The sequence below is a fragment of the Podarcis gaigeae genome (genome assembly GCF_964106915.1).
Source record: "Podarcis gaigeae genome assembly, chromosome: 9".
NCBI classification, from domain to species: Eukaryota; Metazoa; Chordata; class Lepidosauria; order Squamata; family Lacertidae; genus Podarcis; species Podarcis gaigeae.
Genome location: NC_139685.1, coordinates 41,951,978 through 41,973,768, shown reverse-complemented (window position 1 = coordinate 41,973,768; position 21,791 = coordinate 41,951,978). Strand labels below are relative to the sequence as shown.

The 21,791-nt window shown below is 39.6% G+C and overlaps 1 protein-coding gene across 4 annotated transcripts in view; it reads right to left on the bottom strand.

The window, feature by feature from the left end:
• Positions 1-6,267: 6,267 nt before the first annotated feature.
• Positions 6,268-21,791, bottom strand: part of IQCM (IQ motif containing M) — a 91,163-nt gene continuing 75,639 nt past the window's right edge. For all 4 annotated transcript variants that reach the window (XM_083755821.1, XM_083755823.1, XM_083755824.1 and 1 more), the window contains exon 12: positions 6,268-6,785. In XM_083755821.1, the coding sequence (XP_083611947.1) occupies positions 6,652-6,785 (134 nt within the window). In that variant the 3' untranslated portion in view covers positions 6,268-6,651. The remainder of the gene's footprint in view (positions 6,786-21,791) is intronic.

Sequence of the window (21,791 nt, the reverse complement as noted above, 5' to 3'; positions counted from 1 at the left end):
GATGATCCCACTCAGCGGTTACATGTTAAACATGTAATCCATGTTGCATGAGAAATGGGGAGAGGGATAGGCCCAATGGTATGTGGTCCAGGAGGTCCTGTAAGTTAAGGAAGCAGGTTCGGAGTTTTGTTATTAACTGTACCATAAAAAAGAAATGTGACTATAGATAATTTGCATAAACCACCAGTTTCAGTTCAGTTTCAGTTCATGCAATAAATTCATTTTAGGAAGTCTTTTGCCTTACTCATAGTATGGGTATTTATACCACTAGCGACATCCAATATTATGATACAGTTATATTTCTCTCAGCTGCAGGGGTAAGACTTGAGCAGCTCCACTATAAAAACAAACCCAGGAGTTCTTCTGTCGGTATAGTTCATGGAATCTTAAGCTAAAAATAGCTTAAAGGGGTTCTTGTTTTGTTTTTGAGACTGTTTGAGTCCTTCACAGCAGAAAAATAACAGCTTTGCTGAGAAACTAAACAATGGGCAAGTGAAGAGAATATTGGGAGATGATATCTTGGGGGGGGAAATAGAATTACATCTGCACAGAAAAGCAAACAGCTCAAGGAATATCTCAAAATAATGATACCATCTGTACAGGGGAGTATAAATAGCTCAAGGGATATCTCAAAACAAGAACAGAATTCTGCAACAGGCAGCATGGAAGAAAATATATTTTATAGGTATTTTATAAAAGGATAATATACTGCTGTGGAACATGAGTGTGTACAACTCGGTGAAATCACTGAAAGATTAAACTGGGTTTCTGGCCCACAGGCTGAAATAAACTAACAGCACTTGGCAAATTTATGTAACGAGGGTCTTATGGTGGTTTCTCATAAGCTGAGCTGCAATATTGGTAGGAAACACAAACAAGAGGAAAATGTACAATACATGTAACATAATCTCTTCCAAAACTGTAATTCATGCTGAAGCAGTAGCAAAAAGAACTAAAGAGTCTATGAAGAGATTGCAGCTGATTTTGCATGGACAAAGAGGTTGTCACATAAAGTTCACTTGTGAATGTATCTTGGGGAACTGTTTTTCATAGTATATTAACAACAACAACAACAACAGCAACAACAATAATAATAATACAATTTATCACTGGTGCACAACAATATTGTTTTTCCTAGCACAGCAATATTTTTATTATTATTACCATTACCATTATTATTGATTAAGTAATTAATTTAGATTCCACTTAATGTCCAAATAGGCTTCTAACCCCTTTATGAAGTATAAAAACCAATTCTACAAACATTGAAATATAAACATCCTTAATACACAATATAACAACCCTATTATTGAGATTCGCAAGTATCCGTGCCAATAGAACGGAGCACAACCACCAATCCAAGCTTTGTGTTTCATACATTCACTGCAAAGTTGGGGACCCTTTTTATCAATTCTATAGCAGCACTTTGAGAATACATGAAGTCCAGCCATTGCACTGTGAGTAGAGGGAAGTGAATGCATTCCTGTGTTGACTAGGAAACTAGGGAGTGCTTCCTTCTTTCCTTCCAGCACAGTGCTAGAAGAGACAAAGAGTCACTCAACTGCCCATGTGATATTAGGTGTGAGGCAGGTACAAGATATGGCTGGGCCGATCTGATCAGAGTACCTGCAAAGCCCTGAGCATGGCACCATGAGCGAGAGAGCTGTGAGCAGTGCCTGGAAGCCTTGATGATCAGCTGATTGTCTGGGCTTCAAGGTGACACAAACCAGGCTAAAATGGGCCACCCGATATTATTGTTGTGTCCCAGCCACCTGCTGAACTTGGCCTGCAGGGGATGGGGGAGATAAGGACCCAGTCTACCAGACAAATCTGGTTCCTCACACCTGGTTTCTGCAACGTGAGGGACACTTCCATTTCTTCCTGCATCATACAGCTGTCTTGGGAGCCACCATATTGCAGCACAGCAAGATAAGAAGAGTCACCTGGTCCAAGGCGCTTGGGCAACTCACCCTCCCCTGTGCTACAGCCTATGGGCCACCACAACATGCCGTAGGAATATAGGAAGAGTCTCTGGCTGTCTAAGCTATTGGAATATTCTCAGTTATGCCACGACTCACTTCTTCTGTGGCTGTAATGTTTGTAAACAGCACAGAAACAAATTAAAGGCACAGCTGGAGGTTTCAGGAGAAATGTGCCTCCCTGCTTTCCTCTGAAATATCACCTTAGCAAAAGCTCAGCTCCGTACTACGTGCCAGTGCATTAGGAGCAGAGTGAATCAAGTCTTTTAACAACCAAGCAATACCTCTGAAGACAGATAACCATGGTTGTAATATTATTTCCTGGTTTTTCTATTCCAATCCTGTTAGCATGTTCCGTTGCAATAGAGTGAAGCTGTTCATTTTATATATATACTCCTTCCCTTCCATCCATTGGTGCTTTTCTTTGCTCTTTTTTATTATGTAGGTACTCATATTTCTGTCCTTGGTGTGTTAAAAGATCATTCATACTGATAACAGCAATGATGGGATTGGTTTCCAAATTCAACATATAATGTTTTCAATATATTTGCCTGGCTTTTTGTGGTGGTGGTGTAGTGGATCGTTCTTTTTTAAATATAGCTTTGAAAACAAACTTTTGTCTTTGAAAAAAATGTATTGCTTGCACACCTGTTCCTGTTTATTTATTTAAAAAATGTTAGCAGTGCATACGCAAAAAACTCACAATGTGTGTGTGGGGGGGAGAACATTGTGGTGGATCCAGACTTTACCTTATACAGATGGAAAGTCGTTTTCTTTGCATGGATGGCTTTGGATACAGAGGGAAGATCCCATCAATGTGTGGGGTGGTGATATTTGAAATTCTCCTTCCCTCCACAACTCCCAGCACCACCAGCCACACTGTTCTGGAGTGTCCAATTAGGGGAAATCCACTCAGAGGATGATCCAGCTGGCGGAACTGAACTTTGGATCCAACTCAATGAAGACAATACTTACTAAAGGTAGCTTCCAATTAAATAGATCTGCTGGTGCAAAGAATCTTGGCTGAACAAAGGAACTTCTCCTTCCTCTCTTTGGGTATCCTATGCCTCCCTAAATATTGTCTGCAGGTCCCTCCAGTCCTCTAGAACAGATTTAGGGGAAATGCAGGGAGGGTAGAAGGACAGGGAGTTCCATTGTGCAAGTGGGAATTCATGAGTTAATGGATCTATTTAGTTGAATTCCACCCTGTATCTGCTTAGCTGAGAGTAAGTTTCACTAAATTCATCAGTGCAACATTTTGGAGTCGACATGTACACTATGGTACTATAAATACACAAATAAAAAACTAGATGAAAGTCACACATAGACACACTGCTTAATTCTGCCTCATATAATACACACAAACTTAATTTCAGAGATACTACAGACTTAAACTTCTTGGTTTTTTTAAAAAACTCCACACACTGGGGGGGGAGGAACATTAAAGTACCTTATGAAAACTGAACGTATTTAACATCACATTTAACTTTTTTTAAAAAAAGGAAATCATGCAAATATTCAAATAATTATATAAAGTCACTTGTAATTATGAAATCTGAAAAGCAGGAAGAAAATAACAGAGAAGACATATTCTTCCTAAAACAGGAGGAAGGAAAAGTATCTTGAACACCCCACACCCACCCATTGGCCACTTTGACAGATGGGTAGTACATCCCACCTATGATACCTGATATTTTATTATTTTAATTATTAAACTTATATATACCACCCTCATTTGAGGATCACAGGGTGGTTTGCTATATAAAAACACAAAAATATGTAGCATAATAACAAACAAAACAATTATACTCCCTACCCAGTTTAAAAGTCCTTGGATTGTTTAATTAGCCAAAGGCCTAAAGAGGCAACTTAAGCATACATATGACCATGCAACAAAATTAACATTATACATAAGACCAAAAGAATCAAACTGATACCATAAACCATCATTTTGGTATCAGTTTTCTTACTCAGTCCTGTCTCCTATTTCGGATCTAGATTAGCAGAGGCACTAAAATCTCAGAAGGTCATTGTTTTCTTTTGTTATTATGTCATGTATTTCTGCGTTTTTATATTGTGAACCACCCTATGATCTTTGGATGGCGGACGGTATAGCAATTTCATTAATAATAAAAAATGATGAAGCAACCATGCAGAAGAAAACCAACCGTTCAGTTTAAAAGGTAGCACAATTCTAATCATCTTCACTACAGTATGTTGTACTGTTTCCAAAAATACTCTGTAGCAGAACTCAATCACAAACTGTGGAGAGAATCTCTGTGGGCAGTCAGTATATCCCAGGAGTGTGCCTGTGTGTGCAGCAGGAGGGCAGCCTGGTGGGTGAAGGATGTGTGGAGAGGGGACTATAGCTCAGAAGTAAAGAAGATGCTTTGCACATAAATGTTCCTTGGGTGAATTTTTCACACCTCCAGTCATGAGGATCTCAGCAGGGCTCTATTAGACCTCTGCAGAATCCCTGAAGAGTCATAGCAAATAGTTCTGGGCTAAATGAACGAATGGTCTCTGATGCAGCTCCTGATCCAATTCCAGTTGTGGTTTTTTTTTGGGGGGGTGGCTTTTTTAAATGAGTAGGTTGAATAATCCATTTAAAAATGCATGGGTTGATCCTGATAAGATCATTTTAAATGAGCAGTAATTTAACTCTAGAATATGGATAGGGTTGAAATTTGATTCTGTTCACATCTGAAGGCAAGCCTATCAAATTTGCATTTTCCAAAACCATACTTGGGACAAAACACTGCCTTCCTTCAAAATCTGCACTTGAGATGCAGTTCTTCAGCAAGTAATACATATAAAAATATGTATTCTGGGATAAAATGTGTAAATAAATGTGTGTATTAGTGAAGATAACATTCAAAAATGCATTACGTTGGGGGAAATTGCTTTGTAAGGCAACATAAAATAAAAATGTGTATAGTAGAAACACACAGAAAAAGATTGGTAAATTTTCATGAGGGCTTTTAAAAAAACACACAAAACAATGTAGAAATATGGAGAACAGAACTTAAGATTGGAAAAATGAGGAACTGGGAGAAATAAAATTGATATATTCACCCATTCCTGCTTTAGAATACATAGCTGGCTCTTTTTTTTCTATTGAAGAGCATTCCATTCACATTTCTATGTTAATGGAATTTGATTCAGTATGATTTCATCCCCTCTCCCATCAGAAGTATTTGTAGAAAAGTCGACTTGGAATTTTGAAAGGAGAAGCTCTTAAACTGGAAAATTATTCAAGCTGCCTGCCAACCATGGCCTTTTTATGTTGATACAATCTCTTTTTTTTTTTTAGTATTGATCAGAAAAAATATTGGTGAACTGCAACTTTGGGTGCTTCCAGGCTGTTGCTATCTTTGGGCAGGATCTAATCACATACCATCAAATTCAGGTCGCACAGTTGCAATTGATTGGGAGGTCTGGCACAACAAACTCGCTTCCCCCAAAGACCTGATTTTTTGCGATAAGGATCGCGACAGGAACATGCGCTGGGAAGTGTGGGAGAACACTTGCTTGATGTAACAGTATCTAACCTCCCCACAAACAAGTCAGGACAAGTGCTCACTAAACAGCCAACATTGTCTAACCTCCCTGCATACAAATCAAATGAATGCTCAATAAACATTGCTCTTCGAAACCTTGGACATAATGCTTTGCTTTATTTTTTGTTTGGAGGGGCTTGCTTGTGATCTTACTATGTCTTTAGGCTTTGGGGGGAAAGATCAGCGGGAAGCAGTGTTTTTGAACTCAGTTGGGTCACTGGAACTTTCTCTGCACTCCATTCTAATTTGCAGTTTTGCTATAATAAAAGCCCCAGATATATTGCTACTGTCTAGACATTTTATCTGAAACAAGTGTCCTTCGTAATCCCAGAGGACTTTTCTATTTTATTTCCAGTAAATCAAAGTCTGTGAAGAGCTTTGGTTCTTATTAAGACATACCCTTCACAGTCCAGTGATTGCCAACAGTGGCAAACCATTGACAGTTCATTTACATATAAGTGATGACTTCCATCAGGTAGTTGGCTCAAAAAACTACAATGGACACTCAGAGAGCATATCCAATATTTTTTGCTCTTTGATGAGGATCAAGTGCCAATTTATTTATAGAAAAGTGACTATTGAAAGGTAAAGGCTTTCCTTTACTGACCTTACACCGTCTTTTTGCAGATTTGGGGAATATATTGTTAAAGCGCTTGATGCAAGTTAGTTTGTTTTGAAAAGCACACAGAACAACTTTGAGATCAAAAGGCACCAGAAAGGCTGTAAAATTTCTCGGGCAAAAAACACTGACACATTTATTTGATGTTAGACGATGCCATACAGAATACAGAAAGACAAAAACAAAAGAACAGTGCCTATTATGATCCAAACAAATAAGCATGGGATTTTTTAATTTTATTTTTTTTACACATTAGGTTTCTAAATCCTACTGAAATTGTTTCAAACCGTATAGGAATCTAGTGTATAGTATGGGCTCAAGAGCGATGTTTCTGTTATCTTCTGTCTACATCTGATAATTTAAACATGAAATGCTTTCCATTGTATACTGGGAATTTTCATCAGAGGAAACTGAAGTTTGTTTACAATCCAGTATCTTTATAATCAAATTGATGATGCTATTTATTACAACTGGGCATGAATTGCATCCTATGTTAGACACTGTTCTCTGTTACAGCAGCAGCTTGGTTTGCTTCCTGTTCTTTCATCTTCCTTTCTCGCATTGATGCAGCTACTAAAGCTCCAGCAACTCGAATATCAGCTGCCTTTAATATTGGATGTCCACCCACTGTAACACAAAATCAATAGATTTATTGGTATATTAAGAGCATACAAATGAAGTTCCATCTCAATTGAGGACAATGCGGACAAAGGTTACTGTGGTGTGTTGTTTTGAGTTTGTGGGTGCCAAACTCGCATTTGATCCCTGGATCCAGCAAGCCTTAAAAGCTAGTCAAACCAGCCTATTCCTTCCTGAAGCCCTGGATCCAATAAATATAAAATATAAGCCAAGCTGGCTTCCTCTTGAGGTGATGGGCCATTAAGAGCACAAAGGGGGTTACAGATGTAGATACATTCTGTATAAACTCATTCCAAATGTTGTCATATTTATCCAAACAAAGTCTATGTCTGTAAGAAGTCCATTCAAAAGTTGTGAGTGTTGCCATATTGTTGATCCATTGATTATCTTTATTCTTCCAATTCATCAGTATCAGTCCCTTGGCCACTTTACCTTCTTGACAATCCTGTGAGGACAGGTTTACTCTCCCAACGTAATCCAGTGAGCTTGCTGGCTGGGCAGGGATGAAAACCCTGGTCTCCCATGTCCTAGCCTAACCCACAACCCACTATGCCACCACTAGCCCTGTGTGTGTGTGTGTGTGTGTGTGTGAGAGAGAGAGAGAGAGAGAGAGAGAGAGAGAGAGAGAGAGAGAGAATATACAAACTTTAGTCCCCATAGTCAATGTAAGATGCATCTTAAAGTAACTTGTTATCCTTGATTTTTCCATGAGCTATTTTGAATATAACTTTTTAGGAAACTTGAGAAAGCAAATGATGCAGCAGAAAAGCTGACAACTAGAGGGCAGGAGAGATTCTCCAGACATAGAAAACTAGTGAGCCCATGTTGTGACGGCAAACTCTAAATAATTAAAATTGACCTGAGTCGAGCAGAGCAAAAACCATGCACAGGCACAGTTGGAACAGAAAGAGAGTTTGGTTGTCCTCACTTCAAATGCTTCAGGAATACTCCCATGAAGATGTAAAGCAGAAGAGGAAGTCATAGAACCATTCTACAATCATTTAAATGTGGCTATCCACCAGAAAAGGAAATATTCCATCTAACTGCTAAAAGGCCAGACATCCTTTATCTTGGTGAGGAAGTAATCATCTCAGCAGAAATGAAGATGTAGCAACATAAAATTGCAGCTTTCAGAAACTGAGCGTCCAAATATTGTGAGTGGCTATGAATATGTTCCCCCTGTACATTCTTGCTGATGATAAAGCTCTCAAACAAAAGCAAATTTGAACTGTGGATATGTAAGTCTGCAGTCAATTTGTTCTTCACAAAAAGAAAATTGTGAAATAAAATTGCAGATATGTCCAGATGGTTGTGATTTACCAGTACATTTGAAGTGTCATTTTAAGGTCATCCCAGGAATGCACACTGTGTTAAGGCTCTGAAGTGAAACTAATGTGGCTTATGGGCCAAAGCAATCAGATTGGTCCTGCAGCAGTACAGAAGAACAAGCCTTGCTTAGGAAGAATCAGCATGGCTTCTGTAAAGGTGGCTGTTTCCTCACTAATCTTTTAGAATTCTTTGATGTGTCATTAAGCATTTAGATTGGACTAAGAAGATAACATTTGAATTCAAAGACGCAGCAGTTTCCCCAATAATATTAAGTGGGATTGGTGCCATTTTACTTTATAAGGAAAGAAACGAGGAGGATGCACCATTTTAAAATATTTTTGATAAGAATGGCATGGGAAAGTGAATAAGGAATATTCAGTGTTCAGTGCTTCAAAACAATCTTCTTCTTCTTCTTTGGCGATCTTCGTAGCCTAGTAAGATTGTCTTCCATAAAACACAGTTTTAACAATGAGTCTGTAAGTGACGGTGGAGGCCAATTCTGGAACCACACGTCCTTCAAAACACTACACCACAACCATCCAATGAGACTGATTAAACATACAAAATAGAAGCATTTCTTCATGCAATACATTAATAATATGGTTGACGCACCCCTCCCCTCCCCCCGGTTGCTGTGATAGGCAGTAGGTTAGATGGGTTTAAAAAGGAACGACACATTTATGCAAGAGGGGTCTAATCAGTGCAGATTCATAACGATATCTAAAAAATGGAACCTTCACATTCTGGAGCAATCCCCCCCCCCCCCCCCGTTTAGCAGATCTGATTTGCAAATTATATCTGATTTGCAAATTTCCAGGGACATTTGTTTGAAGAGTGTCATGGGGTAAAGTGCTGGACTATGTGGGATCTTGGCCCAAGCTAGCAGTTTTCTAACACAAAAAAGTCTCTGTAAAAAGCACCCTAAGCCAAAGGGGGAAGTTAGAAACCAGAATGATGAAAGAATAAAGGAAAGGAAACAGATGGAAGACATAACTGGAAGAAGCCACAGACTGAAAAACCTCTTTTGGCAGTATGTGTGGAAAACCTAACAGAACTGCATAAAAGATTCTAGTTACAATTATGAAGTTATAATCTGTTACCACCTTCTATTCTCTCTTTTTTAGAGGGGGGGGAGGGAGGGAGAGAGAGAGAGACTTGAGATATGTGAGAAGCAAAATTTACTTTGTGAAGAAATTAGTTAAAATTCTTACCAGGTATTTAGGGTTTGATGCAAGAATACAATTTAGGTATTTAGGGTTTGATGCAAGAATACAAAGACGTTTCAATTTCTAATTGGGATTCACATACTAAGATGTTTTTCCAATGAAGTGGAAAACAGCTTGCTGTAAGTGCTGAATAGGATCTAAAGATCAATTTTCAACAACAACAAAAAGGGGGTCCAATCTTTTCCCCAAACTCTTCCCCTCAAAATTAAGGCAGAAAATGTGCTAGCAGCAGTAGGAGAAAGAGGGGATTCTCTCTCTCTTACACCAATATTCTTCCTATACCAGGGCCAGTCCAGTACACATGCTGCCCTTCATGCCTTTCCTGGTGGCCCTCAACAATATTTGATGCTCTCCCCCAAAATTTTTGATGCCTTCCCAAAGCCGGGTAAGCAAGGCGCTGGTCTTTGGCAAGGAGGCGTGAGGACTTTGACAGGATCCTAAAGTCCACCCACCTCCTTCTCAAAGCCTAGGCAATGGGTGAGTGCTGGTGAGGCATCAGATTTTGGCCTTGCTTCCCACACACCATGCACAACAAGGCAGTGTGCAGCCTTCGGGTTCTCTGTCAAAGACTCCATCAGCCAATTCCCCACTTTGAACTCTTGGATGCCATTGGCATATACATATGCCCACTGCTTATAACAGCCTCTACTCACAGAGGCTACAAAACTATTTCTGTACAGCTTTGGACCAAGATATCTGAAAGATTGTCTCTTCCCCTTATATATACAACAGGTCACTGTTCTATGAGAAAACAATTCTCTAGCAGATATCATCTTATCACAATGTAGGATTCAGGCCTTTGGTGGTGCGGCACCTCCCCTTTGGTATTCCTTCCCTTTTAATATGAAACTGGAGCCATCTCTGTGGTCTTTTTGATGCCTACAGAAGACCTTCCTCTTTCTACAAGCCTGTCAAGTGGAGATATTTCCAAATCCGCATCTGGTATGCAATTGATTTTTAATTGTTTTATCAATTGTTATGTGTGGCCCTGGGCTTCTTCGGGAAGAAAGGCAGGATATAAAATAAATATATAAAGATCCTCTTTCCAGATCCCAAGAGAACCATCTACAATAGCTATTCCCTCACCCCATCTCCAGTGCAGAGGGCATCCATTGACTGCTCCTCTCTCACCAGCTCTCCTAGGTGAGCCTCACTTCCACAACACACCATGGCAATTCCACATACATCATTTGTGTGTGTGTAGGTGTACATGCCAACCTAGCAGTTCGAAAGCACGTCAAAGTACAAGTAGATAAATAGGTACCACTCCAGTGGGAAGGTAAACGGCATTTCCGTGTGCTGCTCTGGTTCACCAGAAGCAGCTTAGTCATGCTGGCCACATGACCCGGAAGCTGTACGCCGGCTCCCTCGGCCAGTAAAGCGAGATGAGCACCGCAACCCCAGAGTCGGCCACGACTAGACCTAATGGTCAGGGGTCCCTTTACCCTTTACCTTTAGGTGTACGTTTACCTATAGTGTTATTATATGGTTTCATCACTAGATGGCACTGGACTTAGTTTATCTGCTAGAATCAGAAGTTACCTGTTGCTATTCTGTTCTTGCTTAAGAGAGGCGATCAGGAAATGTATATATTTCACCTGAAAATCACAGGGTGGTTTACAACATAAAATGTGCAGCTAATGTATATTCTTAGCCTTCTGTGACATGGGATATGTAAGCCCATGAGATGGTTGAGATGCCTTAGAACTTCTGCTGGGATTCACACACTCAGTTTTCAATGCCAGCTACTGTCTATCTTCTTCTTCTTGGTTGGTTGGTTGTTGGTTTGCTTGCTTGCTTGATTTATATTCCACCCTTCATCAACAGATCTCAGGGTGGTTCACAAGATAAAGGCACAAATAAAGAGAAACAACAAAGCAATAACCTACCACCCACCTCTGGGACACAAGGCAGGCACCACCAAACACTTAGGGTTTCTTGCATATGGCAGGTATGATCAAACTCCCTTCTCATGTGTTAGCATAGTCACTTAAATAACAAAGAAAGAGTCCAGACACACATCTCTAATATTGTCTCCTCCACTGTGGTGAGGTATATTGCAGTATTATTTAAACCACATCCACTTTTGTGACAATCCATAACTAGCCACCCCATTTGGGAAGAGTGAGTTGATCCTTAAGCTAAAAAAAGCAGCTGTTTTATATAGTTGAAAAGGTAATCCATTTGAAAATGTATTAATGGTAAAAATGCTAAAATTCTATTAATCTTAATAGGATATCTACAAGGAAATTCAACACTTAGTAAGGACACAACACAGCATTTAGAATGTATTAGCAAAAAATTAGCAAAGAATGTATTAGCAAAAAGCCCAGAATTAAGTTTAAGATATTAACTGATGCGAAAGAAAGAGGGGGCTTTGCCCTGCCAGACTTAAGGTTGTACTACGAAGCCGCAGCTTTTTGCTGGCTAAAAGACTGGCTACTTCTAGAGGACACTGATGTGTTAGATTTAGAAGGTTTTAACAATGCATTTGGCTGGCATGCATACTTATGGTATGACAAAGTTAAGATCAATAAGGCCTTTAAGAACCATATTGTCAGGAAAGCAGTGTTTAATGTCTGGACAAAATACAAAGACCTATTGGAAAATAAAACTCCAAGATGGCTATCACCTCTGGAGGCTAAGGCCCGAAAAAGACCCAATATGGAGGCCAAATGGCCGAAATATTGGGAAATAATAGAGAAAGAGGGCAACAATTGGAAATTGCAGAGTTTGGAAAAAATGAAAGACAAAGTGCGAGACTGGTTACATTACGCTCAGATTCAAGAAATTTTTAAAAAGGATAAAAAGCTAGGATTCCAGGTGGAGAAATCGAAGTTGGAAACAGAATTGTTAGAACCTAAGACTAAAGTACTCTCAAGAATGTATAACTTGCTGTTGAAATGGAATACACAAGATGAAATGGTTAAGTCGGCCATGATAAAGTGGGCACAGGATATTGGGCATAATATTATGTTTGAGGATTGGGAAAGGTTGTGGACCACGGGGATGAACTTCACGGCATGTAATGCTCTGAAGGAAAATGTAATGAAAATGATATATAGGTGGTACATGACCCCAGTTAAACTAGCCAAAATATGCCATGTGCCAGACAACAAATGTTGGAAATGTAAGGAAAATGAAGGAACATTCTTTCACCTCTGGTGGACTTGTCCCAGGGTGAAGGTCTTCTGGGAAATGATATATAATGAGCTGAAAAAGGTATTTAAGTATACCTTCCTTAAGAAACCAGAGGCCTTCCTCCTGGGCATTGTCGGCCAGATGGTGCCAAAGAAGGATTGAACATTCTTTTTGTACGCAACAGCAGCAGCAAGGATACTTATTGCCAAGAAGTGGAAAACTCAAGATCTACCCACTCTGGAAGAATGGCAGATGCAGCTGATGGACTATATGCAACTGGCTGAGATGACTGGCAGAATTCGAGACCTGGGAGAAGAGAGGGTTGAAGAAGATTGGAGGAAATTTAAGACTTATTTACAAAAATATTGTGATTTGGTGGAAAGTTAAGTAGGATGTTTGATCATAAATAATTGGCCACCACAAAATCGGATCGAAATGGGATGTAAAGTGAGATTAAGAGAAATTAATTTACAGAGGATTATATTTAAATAAGTGGTTATAAAATTTGCAAATTAGATGATAAATTGCTGGGAAAAATTTATGATGATGAAAATGGCAGCGGGAGATGTGAGGAAGTCCAAAGAAGTCATGAAAACTCTGTTGAGATAAAAGAAAGGTTGTTTATCTTTGTACTTTATTTTGTAAAAACCCCTAATAAAAATTTATTAAAAAAAAATAGAATGTATTAGCAAGACGAGAAAAAAAGTAAAGACTTGTTATTCTTTAAGCAACTCAAAGGCAAGATACGATCTCTATTTATTAAGAAATAAGGTGATAGGTTGTGTAGCACTAATTAGCAAATAATTTGGAACAGAATAGCAAGGCATGACTTTGGCTCCAGTGCAGTTCTTATGCCAAAGTATCTTGTATATATTATCACTTGTTCTAGCACAAAGTCAACAAAAAATTTAGGCCAGTTCAGGCATGCATACATAAATACACTAATTTCTATATTTTCCCAATGAGAAACTTTGCCATTGAGTAGATGTGTCTCCCATATGTTGGGTGTTGCATCTCCCATTTTCATCTGTTTCCCCAGTGATAAACTTTAGCACTGAGTAGATCATAAATTCTATGTCAGCCTTTTTTTTAAAAAAAAAAATTCAAATGATATTTCTGGATCTCTGAATAAGAGTTTGAAGCTGTGATGTTGGTGGCCATTTTTTAACCACCTTCACATTTTGAGATTTTCGGGTGGCGCACGGGACATGGGTGGTGCTGTGGGTTAAACCACAGAGTCTAGGACTTGCCAATCAGAAGGTCGGCAGTTCGAATCCCCGTGACGGGGTGAGCTCCCGTTGCTCAGTCCCTGCTCCTGCCAGCCTAGCAGTTCGAAAGGACGTCAAAGTGCAAGTAGATAAATAGGTACCGCTCCGGCGGGAAGGTAAATGGCATTTCCATGCGCTGCTCTGGTTTGCCAGAAGCGGCTTAGTCATGCTGGCCACATGACCCGAAAGCTGTACGCCGGCTCCCTTGGCCAATAAAGTGAGATGAGCGCCGCAACCCCAGAGTCGGTCATGACTGGACCTAATAATCAGGGGTCCCTTTACCTTTACCTAATTTATTACTATATAGTTTTGGGTGCTAAGATTCTGGTGCAATCCAATAGGAAGTACAGCAAATGAAAGAACATGGCTAATCTCTATGGACAAGTTTGCACATAACTCTGAAGTACTGAGGCCTTCTGTCCATCCTGCAAAGCTGCCCTAGTTCCAGTAGTTTGTACTGCCTTGACATCTGCCAAGCAGCTAACCAATAATTTCTTGCCAGCCCTATTCTTTTGGCCATTCTGTGGCTCAGGCTGATCCCAAGCTGGTATCCACATCCCCAGGAACAAAGGAGATTCAGAAGGGTGGTGAGCATCATAACCTACTGTACCAGAAGAACATGCAAAGACTACTTGCTGACCCAAACCATTTATTAACAGGCGTTATCCAAACCTATATAAAGCATGTTTCGAAGACAACTTTCAATTGCCAAAAGAGAGAGCATGCAATTAGTATCTGAAATAATTGTGATTACATTTTGTGCTAATATTAGCATTGGGGGGAAAAGAACAACAATCTCAAATGGCATTATTATCAAGGCACTCAGCTGGTGACACAAAGCAGGGGAGGGCTGATCTTGATTGTTTCTTACATTATGATGCTCTGCACAAACAGAAACCCTTATATAAATGTAAAGTGCATCAGAATTAGTATTTATATGGTGGCATTGATAAGAATTTCATGCTTCCTTTGGGGTGACTTGTCGTAACAGAAACAAACTACTGCAATATTTGCAGTGAGCATCCATTAACACAAACTTTCTAATGAGTCTCTCTGGTTGTATACGCTGACAAAAGGAAGATTACTTTCTCCTTTCAGTGATTATAAATCTTCCCGTAAAGTTTTAGACTGTAATGTTCTTAATGAAGAAAATGTGTCTATTTTGATCCAAGGAATTCAAAATGACAATCAGCCACTCACAATGTTGTCATTTAGACTTTGTCAACACTGGAATTAAAGTCTCCAAAGCCTTTCGTGTGAATTTGTGGCCATGGTATGATAAAAATGTGAATTCGTGTGAATTTGTGGCCATGGTATGATAAAAATGTTATGACTGAAAGTTATCCACATATAAAATACTAGAAGCTTTGTACATGGAGTTGTTTGGGAATTCTAAGAAACAACAACAACAAAAATCAGTGCAATTTTGAAACCAGTGGTTAAAATCAGTGCTTTGAAAGTGTCAGCTTGTAATCTTGTTTCAAAATGTAGATGGAGACTTTAATTCCCTGAGCTTCCCACAGCTTCTGCAGGCAAATCACACAACCCACAGATCGATTCATACCTGGAATCTGGATTCAGATTACAGAAAATAGTTTAACTGCTACAGAAATAAGTCAAACCATTTGCCCAGGCCCCACAACCACCCTTTTGAACTGCTATCATCTCCAACCGTTGATCACACTGTTTGCAGCTAATTGGAGTTCTGGTCCAAAACATCTGGAGAAGGCTGAGCTAAGCTAATACTATCTTCTCTGACTGGCAGCACCTCTCCAAGGCTCAGGCAGACTTCTGTCCTAGGAATACTGTACAAGTGACTGAACCTAAGACCTTCTGCACAAACCATGTGCTGTACTAATGAACTACAGGTGCTTCCATATCCTAGGACCCCATTTCCCCCCAAGAAAGCTTGGTGGGGGGGTTAAGGGAGGGGGAATAATGAATTATGAAAAATGCTAAGGGAAACTCACTCATCATTAATACTGACTGGATCTATTCTTTCCTAAGCCTCCTAATAATTTGGTGGCACTGTTGGGGCTGCATGGGAGCTAACAAATGTCTGCTGTAACACTGGAATCTGATATATTTTTTAAAGGGGAAAAATGAAACAAAACAAGCTGTTTCCTGTGCAAAATCTGTGGTGCCAGCAAGAGAATCAACAGTGTTAATTACCTATATAAAAATTAAATTTCCTTAGGCAAACACAATTGCTAAGGAACAGTGGCAACAGCAAGATCACAGGGCTATTTTTATAAGATGGCTATATGATTAACAGACCATTTCCCAGCCCAAGGAACTGGAAACTTAGCAAGAGGCTGGTTTGTTTGGACACAGCATTGTTCAAGCTTTAAAAGAGAACTGCTTTCCAGCTCCCCTTCTTTTGGACTAAATTCCACCATTTTGAAGAGCCCAAGGATCACCTTGTCTTAGTCCAGTTGGGGAATGAAAATAAAAATGATAAAGTCATTCATGAGCTTACAATACAGCTCCTCTGAGCTATCTTCTTTTTCACTCAGAAAAACTTTCTTGTAAATGTAATTCATTCCATTTGCTTAGCAACAGCTGCAGTTTTTATTACTGTAACAGAAAAATATCAGATGTAGCCTTGAAAAGCAGAGTGACAAGGACTCTGGCATATATTCTGCCACACATACATATTAATGTAAATGGTCTGCCATTGCTATTTTTTGTAACTCACCTTTTAAAACACTGTATAGTTCAGCTTGTAATGACAGAACATTTCCCATTCAACCCATGCAGGAGCAAATACCATACCATGCCACAGATTTTATCATTAGGAATTTCAACATTTAAAAAGAAGTTAGTGCAAATTTATTTAGTTAGGCCTCCATTACTGATTAAAAGCCCTGTTAGTTATACAATATAGTTGAACTTCTAGAGTCATGGAAAGCAGTATTATACCATATGTTGATGAAATCAGCCCTTGTAATGTCATATTTATGGCCCTACCATTAGGTAGAGTGAGCCATCCACCTCATGAAGTTGATTTGGGGTGTCATGAAAGGGCAGCAAATGATTAGTTGATTACAGTTCAAGACTATACTTGGCTACTTAGAATTAAACTCCATTTTGAAGAAGAGGCATGGAAAAATCTGTCGGTAAAAGCGCCATATAAATATCGACAACAACAAGAGAAGGAGCTCTTAAAATTGTACACAGCTGGTACTTAACACCTAGATGCCTAGCTAATATAAAACCAAACTGTTCTCACATGTGTAAGAGGGGATGTTCCATTATAAGAACATATCAGCACATGTGGCAGGAGTATCCAGAAATAGAAAGATACATCCAGGTATTATTTATTCCAAAACAGTTCTAAACTTTGGATATATGCTTTGGAAGACTGGTGATTTTACAAATTAGTCCAAAACATGTCATTTGAACACAAATCCCACTAAACCTAAGATTCATAACAAGAGTCCAAAGTTTTCCTTAGATTATCTAGTGGTTGCATGGGCCCAGAAAAACTATTAAACTCCTGTTTCTTTAACAGATGAGTATCAAGGTAAAATTCTCTCTTGGATGGTAAACCAGTCCCTGAGTCATATCAATTCAGGGTGCAGGAAAAGTGTCATGTGACAGATGTTCCTTCTAGTGCTCGACTGAAGTATTCTGCAAAGAAGTTTTGATGGGGCTGCAAATCACCACTCCAACCCCAAGATTTGATTAACCTCCAGCAATTCAGCAAATTCTCAGAATCTGGAGGAAATGGTTCTGCTTCTAAAGACAAGGAGGCCCAGGGCTTTGTCTTTTCCTTATTTAATGCAAAAGAGAGAGAAAAAGGGAAAACCCTCAACCACTTCATTTTTAAAGGTAAGACCACCCTCCTGAAAGATACCCCTCTCACTTTTCATGGAGGGTGAATGATTCTGAAAGTAAGTGGGGGGCGATGCAGTTCAGCTGTAGCTCCTCCAAATGACACAATCCTTCAAGCAATAACACTGGTGGACTCAGCCTTTCAAAACTACTACTTTTAACAGCTGACTTTGGGTTTGAGGCTACTAGTATGTTCAACAAAGAGGCGGAAACTGCGGCATAATTTTTGTTGCTCCTCTCTTAAATGGGAGGAATGTGGCTGAAATACTATGACTTTTCTGAAATAATATAGCCAGAAAGTTGGTCAGCATGATCAAGTGTAGTGCTAGGTTTGGCCAAAAAACTGATTCAGAACGTCAGCTCTTTACCTGAAGGCAACTTGTAATTTTTCAGTGTCAAGTCGTCTTCTCTTTCAAAAAAAAGTGTTAATAGTAGCAAGCTACCTTATTATTTGTTAAGAAGTGTGATATTTAATAGTGCTGTATTTAAAACTGATACATTTATGCTTAACAAAGCCAACAGTGGAGCAAAGTCAAAATCCAGCATTCTAATCTTGGAATCACACAAGTGCTCCAATATCCTGTTTCTAAGATACCAAACAGCAAAATGCTAAAGCCACAAACTTCACATATACACTAATCAGGACTGAAGTGGCCATTAAAGAGATCTTGGGATTGTGGTGGATAGCTTGGTGGAAATGTTGACCCAGTGTACAGCAGCTGTGAAAATGGTGGATTCCATTGTTAGAAAAGGGGTTAGAAATAAAACCACCAAGATCATATTTCCATTATACAAATATATGGGGCAACTGTGCTTTAAATATACTATATATAGATAGCTCTAGTCACTGAATCCGCCCCCCCCCCCTTGCAAAACAAAAAACAAAAAAAACTACTGTGGAGCTGGAAGCAGAACCACCTGTTTCCTCATTGTATGAACCTTCAAAATCTGCAGGACAGGCAAGGTGATCTTTATTGTTTGCTCCTCCTACCTTTGGAATTCAAGATAGGTAAATGTCCAGTAGACAAACTTGCCTGTTATTTATTTAAAAAAAACACCAAAATGGAATGCACTAATATACTGAAAAGTACATAATTTTCTGGTCATGATAATGTTGAAATTAATCTCTGGCAAAGCTGTAAGATCCTTAGGAAAGAACAAGGCAGAGATAACAACTGAAAATGGGAGGCATTGGTATTCTCCATGGTACCACAAATGTAACATGCATTTCACTTTGAGGAATATACAAGGTTATTTGCATGCTTCCGTCTCAGAGAAAGAGGGAAGAGGCAAGGATGTCACATCTATATTTATAGATGTGTTTATCAGGTGCAAGGAACCCAGCAACTTTTTCTCTTCAGATATATAGGCTATCATTATATAGCCCTGCAGTAAATACTAAATATATTTCCAAGCTCAAATTAAACGGCAGTTCCATCAAATGAATAGCAGAGTGGTGGAAATCAATCTTATCAGTTGTTTTTCTGTTCCAAAGACTACAAGAATGAATCACAGATTTGACATTCCTAAATTTATTGAATTGACTGCAATTTTGAAGCTGTTCTTCTGTCTGATTAGTCAGGAAACAGTTGTCTCAGAAGGGGGAGAGACATACTACTCTTATTTCACCAGAATCATAATGGCATACTTTCACAAATGAATATGTTTTTCTCAGTGCTTGAAAAAAATAGAAAATACTAATTATTATTTTTTAAGTCTCAGGATTGCTGGTAGTTCTGAAATTTGATTTAGTGGTTGTTCTTGCCCCACTCACTTCATCACAGAGGAGATATCAGGTTCAGACCTCTGGTGCCCTTATGTTTCTCTGGACCAGGATGTTTGTCTAGCTTTTGCCAGTATTGATGTAGAGTTTCATCAGTCTTTTGTTGTCATGTAATGCATGGCGGTTCCGATTGTTAGAATCACAGATGAAAGATTTGGGTGTAAGAGTGCAGATCTATACACCTGGACTCTGATCCAGCACATTTTGGCAGAAATTGAAGAAGTGCTCGGCAGCGGCAGAGGAAGGCTCTTGGGCACCTGGGGCTGCACGCCCAGGGGTGGGGTGAACCGCCCATAGGGGAAGTATGGGGTGCTCGGTGCCCATAGGGAGGGATCGCTGTCTGCCCGCTGCCTCCCCCCACCCCCAGCTATAGGGTGGCTGAGGCCCCACAGCGCACCCCATCCAGGGACGGGATTATCGGCGCCCTTAGGGAAGGATGGGGTTCCTGGCCTCAGCTGCCCTACAGCTGCGGGGGAAAGCAGTGCCACCATTTTGTCACCCCATCAAGGTGACACCCAGGGTGGACTGCACCCCCACACCCCTTTCTACGTCCTTGGTGTTCAGGATAGGTGGCTCTGGGTTGGGTATTTTCAACCTTTTCAACCTTGCCCAGAGGCCCACTCAAATCAAATTTGATTCAGAACCAATCTGAAACAAGCAGCTTCGCATTCTAGGCAACACACACCACATTAGCTCCTCGAAGATCAACGGCACTTCTAGCATGTATGTTTTTGCCAACTCCAGAAAAAACGTCTCAGGGCTCTGTCTCTGCCCAAATTCAAACTGCAAAACTGCCTTCTTTTTTCTGCTGATTAGTAATGCTAATATTAAGGGGATTTCCCCTATCTAGATCACCTATAACTTGAGGGAAAGTGGGTTTAGGCTGTTAGCCTCTAGCACCCATTTTTAGTATTCATAAAAGTGACCTCTAACACATTCTTAGCAAGTGCCTTCCCTCCTTTCCAGCAATCCACTGGAAATAGGATAACAAAGGAAAGTAATGAATTATTCTGTTTAGGTAATCCCCTTCTTAAAGCTGTATTAATTTTAATAAAAGTATAATGTTGAATCTGGGATGTTGAACATCGTTGCATTTGCTAAGATGTTTTAAAAGCTAAATTTGATTTAGGGGAAAGCTCTACAATGCTTAGTTTATGATGTTTAATTCATTTCTAGAAAAATAGCTCAATTATTTTTCTAATCTTATTATAACTTTACTTCTTTCTCCCAGCAAGATAATCAATATTTGTCTTCACAAGTCATTCTCAACAAAGAAAGCCAGGAACTAAAGGAATTCATATTCTTCCCTTAAAACTACCTCTGAGATTGGCATTGCAGGATTCCGCTTTGAGTTTGCCTCAAAGACTGATTACCGGAGCAAATCTGATAAATGTATGGCTGCAACATGGTTTTTATGGTTTATAGTGAAAATCATTAACAGCCAAATGCCATGTGTAATTGACAAGGAAATCCACATACTGTATTACAAATAAAAAATAAATCTAAACAGAAGTGCCACCGTATACAGCAGAGTAAATATACAAGCAGTATCTTTAGCACGATAGAAACAAGACATAATTCTGAGTGTATGTTACTGGCAAACACACTGAAATCAGAATTGGGCTTTATAAGCAGCAGCTTCATGTTTGCTCCTCATCATTCCCTTCATAATACCTGTCAAATTGCTCCTCCACTCTCCCCACAAGTGGCAATCAATGAATGGTAACCAGGCAAAAATCTCACACGGTTATATTCAGAGTTCCTGTAAGAGAAACTCCACTCAGGGGACACTGCTGACAGAAGAATAGGAGGCCATTTTTTTTTACTGAGACCATTTTCCCCTCCCCCTCCAGGTGCCTGAGCCTGCCCAAAGTCTGCTCTGGATAGTGGTGGGACCTTGCAAAACAGTGTGGTAGGTGGTACAGCAGGCCTCAAGAGGAAAAAGGAGACCAGGAAAAAAATCTCCTCCCTTCTCCTTCATCCAGTAGGAATGTCCACAGGAGCTCAGTCCCTTCTGCAAATGGGAGGAGCCCTTTCATATGGACAAGGGCAATTCTGGATTCCACCCACAGTGTACTGATAATGCAACACTAGTTTTGTAATACTGGATATTACAGAGGAAGAGAAAACACAGTTCTTGCAATGTCTAATCCCTGCCTGAGACTTGCATTTCAAGTAATCAGACCAATGCTCTCTCTGTAAATACAAAATAGAAATCTGTAAATAAAATCCAATTATTTGTTGTACACACAACTGATGAAAGTTTACTGAAGTCATCAGAGCAGATTCAAGAAACACAAAAAGAAAGTCTGGAACTTGTGCCAGCATTTTTTAAGTATCAAGAGTGGATCATATAGCAAATGTCCAGTGCTATCTTTCAAAAAATGTTTACAGGGAGAGCAGTTGCTGT